The sequence below is a fragment of the Scyliorhinus torazame genome, chromosome X (genome assembly GCF_047496885.1).
Source record: "Scyliorhinus torazame isolate Kashiwa2021f chromosome X, sScyTor2.1, whole genome shotgun sequence".
Classification (NCBI taxonomy): Eukaryota; Metazoa; Chordata; class Chondrichthyes; order Carcharhiniformes; family Scyliorhinidae; genus Scyliorhinus; species Scyliorhinus torazame.
In genome coordinates this window covers 30,782,865-30,790,178 of record NC_092738.1, presented here as the reverse complement: position 1 = coordinate 30,790,178, position 7,314 = coordinate 30,782,865, and the positions used below count along the sequence as shown (strand labels likewise).

The window sequence follows — 7,314 nt, the reverse complement described above, 5'->3', positions numbered from 1 at the left end:
GTGTCGCGCCCAACAACTGTGAAATGTGTCAAAAATCATGCAGCATAGGAATTTGGCCTAATGTCTCAGTGCCATATCTTTGAAAGAGTGATCCAATTCATTGCACCCTCTTGCTCTTTCCTCACAGCCTGGAAATTCCTTTGTTTGGCACCTGCCTTCCATGTCCCCTGTAGTGAATGGTGGGCACAGTCCTGCATGGCACAAAACCAAACCTGCTATCAATAAAGCATTTCTCCCTTAAAAAGGTTTGTATAGACCCCCAAAAAACTGAATCGGTGCAAGATCGACAAAAGCAGCTTAATGGTTATCTTTAGAGCGCCCAAACACTGGATCTTCAAATATGTACACAAATCAAAGAAGTGATGAGCATCTTCTTAATATGAGCATCTTACTGGACACCTGTGGGATAAGTATGATGGTGAGATTTTTGCTCTGTTAATCCTGGGGTCAAAGTAAATTGTCAGGATAATGTTGGAAGGTATGCAATGCGCTCTGCTCAAACTTACTATTTAAGGTTAAACCCTCCCAGTCGAGTGTCACTGGATGCAAAATGGAAATAAAAAGGACATTGTGCAACAATCTTTATACTGAAGAGTTTATTATTAATTACATGCTAAACAGAAATCACGACACAGACAATACACAATTGTAAAATAGAGCTCGAAAAGAAATTCAACAGCATTGATCAAGTAATTCTTTTTACTACATAATTAACTGCTCTACATTTGATTACTTCTAATGTTTCTAAGCTGCTCTTAGTGTCTTTGTACAAGAATCAATGGATAGAGAACTGGGGTGCAGCAGGCCAAAGCTTTATCCATGCATTTTTGGGATTTGGGTTAGATTCCAGCCTGGATTAATGGGATGAAAATCTTACCTCATTTTCTGGCTGCAGCAGGTTTACACAGGAGGCGTTTTCAGTAGTTTCAGTTCCTGATGGCCAAGACCTGGAGCCACAATACAAAACAGCCCCCAATTTAACACCAAACTGACAGACAGCCTGTTGAGGCTGGCTGGTGTCAAAATGCAGAAAAACAAAGTAAAATGTGTTATTTAGAGATTGGAGTCAACAGACATTAGTTGGAATAGATGGAGATCCATTTGGCATCTGATGAACACTGGGCACTCGAGCAAAAAAAGTATTCAGATTCCCCAGCGCCATGAAGTGGGGAGGGGAAAGACACAAGCAAGTTTGGTGCATTCTCAATTCCAAATGAACGGGGGGTCATTTGGTGGGGGGGGTTAATGTTAGAGCCATTACAGATCCACAATAACTATTTACCTGCAGTAAAAGTGAGAACCATCATTTAAATATCAAGTGTAGTGTAATAAAAAGACTGACTTTACCAGCGCCACTTAAATCACCTTAAACCAAAACAGGTGCCAGAAGGCTGTAGTGGTATATCCAACACTACAGAGAAAACACATTACAATATTGTGCAGTGTTTTGAATATTGGAATGTCAGAAGATTAAAATTGCATTGCTCCAGAAACCATAGCACAAATTTATTACCCAATTCTTCACATTCCATCTAAAATAGCTACAGTAAAATCAAGTCACTTCATATTTTCAACAGCATTTTGACTCCAACATATATGCCGTCAATATGTTAAAGCAATTTTACATATAAAAGCAAACTGCATTACACAAGAAATTCTAAAACAGGATTGAAGGATGGGGAACAAAGCCAGGTTGAGGAATTTACAATGTTTGAAGGCTAAAGTCAGGTTTACAGCCCACAATGTTGCTATTAAAGTGGTGTTATTCTAATGCTTCCATTTTCATCTTTCTGGAATCAGTTGCACAATTCCAAAATCAAACATGGCATTTTTAAAACGACAAGATTACAGAGCTGCTAAGAAGAGTGGGCCCACCCAATCTTCCCTTTGATTTTTAGAAACATCTTTGGAGCTACAAAATTGGAAAGTGTTGTTAAAAGCAGACCGATTACAGGACGTGTTTGAAGTCGGGATCATTATGGTTGCTCAGCTATTGTAATAGAGGAACCACCCTGTCATGCCTGCTGAATGTACTCAATCCAGCAGGTCATTAACAAATGGGCTCAATTTTCAGAATTCACAGAACCAAATACAGCACAGCCTCCAATAAACATCATTATAGGGTTCATATGTAGGCAAGTACATGGCAACAAGGTAGGTGATGCCCAGCTACCTTTAACTTAAAAAGATGTCCATTACTGTTGCACCACTGTTGGTAATCAAGGTGTACTGGAATACACTCTGGTTCTTAAATGCTTCCATTATTTCTTGATGAGAAACATTGACAGACTATGTGGAAGGAGGCATTAAGAGTGAAGTAAACACAAATGTGGAATGGAGTTTAGTTAGAACCTTTAGATGTTTCTTTACAAAGGTTGGGATTTTCCAGTCCCTTTCCTGTTTGAAGTCAACGGATCTTTGGCTGGTCCGTCAGATTTTACACGCCTCCCGTGCCGAATCCTGCCAAATGAGGGACCACAAAATACCGGCCACAGTCGTTTGAAATCCAATCTTCCCTGCCCAGGTGGTGGCTTATGCTCAAGAATGGCATCAGATAAAAACCCATGCCCTCACATACACACTTTGCTTTCCAGACCCATTCTTTCAGTTGCTTGGCAGTACTTTGATCTTGACAAAGTTTAGCTTTTGGGAGGGTGTCTGGTTATGGCCAGTGAAGAGAGAGAGTAGGATTTCAAGTGTACTCCAAGTCTATTTTAGACACTCGCGTGCACAGTTACTAAAGCATTTTTTAAAAATCTACAAATAGCAATCATCTCTCTTCTTACTCCAAATATAATCTTTTTTTCTTTTCAAAATAAAGTCCACATTAATAAAGGCACTTAGAATAAACCACTTTACAACAGGAAGTTTGGAGCTGATACTAACATCTATGAACCACAAGGCCAGTCACCAATTAAAATATGTAAATCACCCACAGTATTTAATCCTCATCTTCATAACATCTATTTCTCTTGATTTGTTCTTCAACTGATAGTTCCTCAGTTTCCTCCACTTCATTTTCCTCCACTTCCTCATTTTCATCCCCATCCCAAAAACCAACATCTTCCAGTTTTCTCTCATTCTCTGGAATTTGCTCATTTGAGGTAAGCGTGTCCCCGGAAGTTTGCAACTTAACAGGCTTTTGTTTGGATTCCTGCTCCTCGTACTCAAGGAAGTCGGGTTCTCTGGCCTCTTTGTTGAGGTAAAGCTCTTCCACATCCTCATCCAGAAGCAGCTGTCCATTGCTGCATTTGACGTCTACAACCTCTTCAGTCACTGAATCTTCTTTTTTGCCCTTGAGCTCAGTAGTCATTAATTGTTCGTCCTCATTTTTTAGACTTGGCTGGTTTGTATTCTTCAGTTCATCGGTTTCGCTTTTGACTTCCTTTTCTGTGCCGATCACATTCTGCGCTGTATTTTTAGGCGACGGATTTTTCCCCGGCTCTTTTACGCTTACAGGTGTCAGAGGGGCAGCAATGGTAAATGGTCTACAGCGTTCTTTCAGAGATGCACTTCGTCTCAGTCTAGAGGTACCAATGAATTCGGAGTTTCTCTTGGTCATCTGCTGGAAATCCTCTGGAGGCCATTTTGGTTTGTTAACTCGAAGGTTTTCTTCAGCAGAACTGACTCCTTTACTACCAGCTTCAGTAGGTGGAGGCCAAGCTATTTTTAATTTTCTTGTTTCTACAGATTTCTCCACCTTTTCTGGCGAAGAACTGGTACCCAAGGCCTCCATGCTGGCAGCCAAAACACCTACCTTGAGTATGGAAAGTTCATCTACTCCAGTGTTCTCAGTTTTGGCCTCGGGTTTATCCATGGCAACTTCACTCTTGTTCTCTGCAGCGTCACTCTCATTTTTGGCCATCCAAAGCTCCTTGTGTGGCTTGTGGCCAAATCCCTCATCGTAATTACCTTTGGATTTGAAGAGCTGGCTAAAATGTGGCTTGCAGTACACATTCCCATGTAGTGAGGCAAAATTCCCAATGCTGTGCAAAAAGAAATGACAGATATTAAGACTTAAGCTTGCACCAGTAAGCTTCAAGTGGTCATTTACAATGCACACAATCATAGTGTACCATCCTGCAAGTGGATTTGTTTTTCATATCCCATGAGGTTATACTGACCAGTTTGTACATTGAATGCCATACACAAGATGGCAACTAATTTTTAATTATTTTTTAAAATAATTTTTATTAGGATTTTCACAAAATATCAACAACAGAATGAAAAAGAAACCCAATAGAATTAAATACAGAACAAAGTAAAACAACCCCCCGTGCCCCCCTCCCCCCTGTACATAAATAATAAATTAACACCCCGAGTTAACACAAAGCAAACATAGCAAATATATACACCCCCTCAGATCCCCCAGGGTAAATAGACAAAATTAAAATAGACACCCCCCCCCCCCCGCCCACCGCCCCCGGGTTGCTGCTGACCATTGTCTACCGTTCTGCCAGGAAGTCCAAGAACGGTTGCCACTGCCTAAAGATCCCTTGTACCGATCTCCTTAAGGTGAATTTCACCCTCTCCAATTTAATAAACCCCGCCATATCGTTGATCCACGATTCCACGCTTGGGGGCCTCGTATCTTTCCACTGAAGGAGAATCCTTCGCCGGGCTACCAGGGACGCAAAGACCAGAATACCGGCCTCTTTCGCCTCCTGCACTCCCGACTCCCCTGCAACCCCAAATATTGCGAGCCCCCCCCCCCCCCCCCCCCCCCCCCCCGAGACGTACTGTGCGTGGCAGCAGTCACGGGAATTCCACCACTTGCCGCCTGGCAAATGCCCTTACCTGTAAATATCTGAAGGTGTCCCGGGGGGGGGGGGGGGGGGGGGGGGTGGAAAGAGAGCCCATAAGTCTCCTCCAGTTCACCCGGGCTCGCGAACTTCCCGTCCACAAACAATTCCCCCAACCTTCTTATCCCTGCCCTGTGCCACCCCGAAAACCCTCCACCTATTCTTCCTGGGACAAACCGGTGGTTCCCCCGTATTGGGGTCCACACCGAGGCCCCAACTTCCCCCCTATGCCGCCTCCACTGCCCCCAGATTTTGAGGGTAGCCACCACTACCGGGCTCGTGGTATACCTCATCGGAGGGAGCGGCAGCGGCGCTGTTGCCAGCGCCTCCAGACTCGTACCCTCACAAGACGCCGTCTCCAGCCTCTTCCATGCAGCCCCCTCTCCCTCCATCACCCACCATCGCCGCATTGGCGGCCCAGTAGTACCCACAGAGGTTGGGCAGTGCCAGCCCCCCCCCCCCCCATCCCTAATCCGCTCCAGGAACACCCTTCTCACCCGCTGAGTCCCACACACCCACACAAACCCCGTTTTGCTCCTGTTGACCCACCTAAAGGCGGCCTTCAGGATAAACATGGGGAGGCACTGGAACAGGAACAAAAACCTTGGGAGCACCGTCATCTTAACTGACTGCACCCTACCCGCCAGGGACAGCGGCAGCACGTCCCACCTCTTGAACTCCTCCTCCATTTGCTCCACCAGCCTTGTAAAGTTAAGCCTATGCAGGGCCCCCCAGCTCCTGGCCACCTGGACCCCCCCCACCCCCAAGTACCTGAAGCTCCTCTCTGCCCTTTTTAGTGGGAGCTCGCCAATCCCCCTCCCCTGGGTGAACCATGAACAGCTCGCTCTTCCCAATGTTGAGCTTGTACCCTGAGAAATCCCCGAACTCCCTGAGGATCCTCATTACCTCTGGCATTCCCCCCACCGGGTCCGCCACTATAGCAGCAAGTCGTCCGCATAGAGCGACACCCTATGCTCCTCCCCACCCCGCACCAGCCCCCTCCAGTTCCTCGACTCCCTCAGTGCCATAGCCAGGGGTTCAATCGCCAGTGCAAAGAGCAGGGGGGACACCCCTGCCTCGTCCCTCGATGCAACCGAAAGTACTCAGACCTCCTCTTATTCGTGGCCACACTCGCCATCGGGACCTCGTACAACAGCCTAACCCACCTGACAAACGCCTCCCCAAACACGAACCTCTTCAGCAGCTCCCACAAGTACTCCCACTCTACCCTATCGAAGGCCTTCTCAGCGTCCATCGCCACCACTATCTCCGCCTCCCCCTCCGGCATCATAATAACGTTCAGGAGCCTCCGCACATTCGCGTTCAACTGCCTCCCCTTCATGAATCCCGCCTGGTCTTCGTGGATCACCTGCGGCACACAATCCTCAATTCTCGTGGCTAAGACCTTCGCCAGCACCTTGGCAGCTACATTGAACAGCGAAATCGGCCTGTAAGACCCACACTGCAGGGGATCCTTGTCCCGCTTCAGGATCAAGGAGATCAGTGCCCGGGACATCGTCGGGGGCAAAGCCCCCCTCTCCCTTGCCTCATTGAAGGTCCTAACTAGCAACGGGCCCAACAGGTCCACATATTTCATGTAGAATTCGACCGGGAAATCGTCCGGCCCCGGTGCCTTCCCGCCTGCATGCTCCCTATCCCTTTGGCCAGCTCCTCCAGTCCAATTGGGGCCCCGAATCCCACCACCAGTCCCTCCTCCACCTTCGGAAACCTCACTTGGTCCAGAAAGCAGTCCATCCCTCCCGCCTCCTGTAGGGGCTCGGACCGATAGAATTCCTCATAAAAGTCCCTGAAGACCCCATTGATGTCAACCCCACTCCGTACCACACTCCCTCCCCTATCCTTAACTCCCCCGATCTCCCTAGCTGCGTCCCGCTTCCGAAGCTGATGCGCCAGCATCCGGCTTGCCTTTTCCCCATACTCATAATTCGCCCCCTGGGCCTTCCTCCGCTGCACCTCCACCTTCCTGGTGGTCAACAGGTCGAATTCGGCCTGGAGGTTGCGCCTCTTCCTCAACAGTCCCTCCTCCGGCACCTCCGCATACCTCCTGTCTACCCTCACCATCTCCCCCACCAGCCTCTCCCTCTGCTCCCTCCTCTCCTTGTGGGCCCTAATGGAGATCAGCTCTACCCTAACCACCGCCTTCAGCGCCTCCCAGACCATCCCCACTTGGACCTCCCCGTTATCGTTGGCCTCCAGGTATCTCTCTCTACTTCCTCGGACCCGCTCACTCACCTCCTCGTCCACCAACAGCCCCACCTCCAAGTGCCACAACGGGTGCTGGTCCCTCTCCTCCCCCAGCTCTAGGTCCACCCAATGCGGGGCGTGATCCGAAATGGCTATCGCCGAGTACTCGGTATCCTCTACTCTCACTATCAGCGCCCTACTCATAATAAAGTTGTCGATCCGGGAACAAGCCTTATGAACATGCGAGAAGAATGAAAATTCCCTAACCCCCGGCCTTGCAAATCTCCAAGGGTCCACCCCTCCCATC

At 48.0% G+C, this 7,314-nt stretch overlaps 1 protein-coding gene across 8 annotated transcripts in view; it reads right to left on the bottom strand.

Moving 5' to 3' along the window:
• Window positions 1-581: 581 nt before the first annotated feature.
• Window positions 582-7,314, bottom strand: part of lima1a (LIM domain and actin binding 1a) — a 164,380-nt gene continuing 157,647 nt past the window's right edge. For all 8 annotated transcript variants that reach the window (XM_072493968.1, XM_072493966.1, XM_072493970.1 and 5 more), the window contains one exon: window positions 582-3,986. In XM_072493968.1, the coding sequence (XP_072350069.1) occupies window positions 2,942-3,986 (1,045 nt within the window). In that variant the 3' untranslated portion in view covers window positions 582-2,941. The remainder of the gene's footprint in view (window positions 3,987-7,314) is intronic.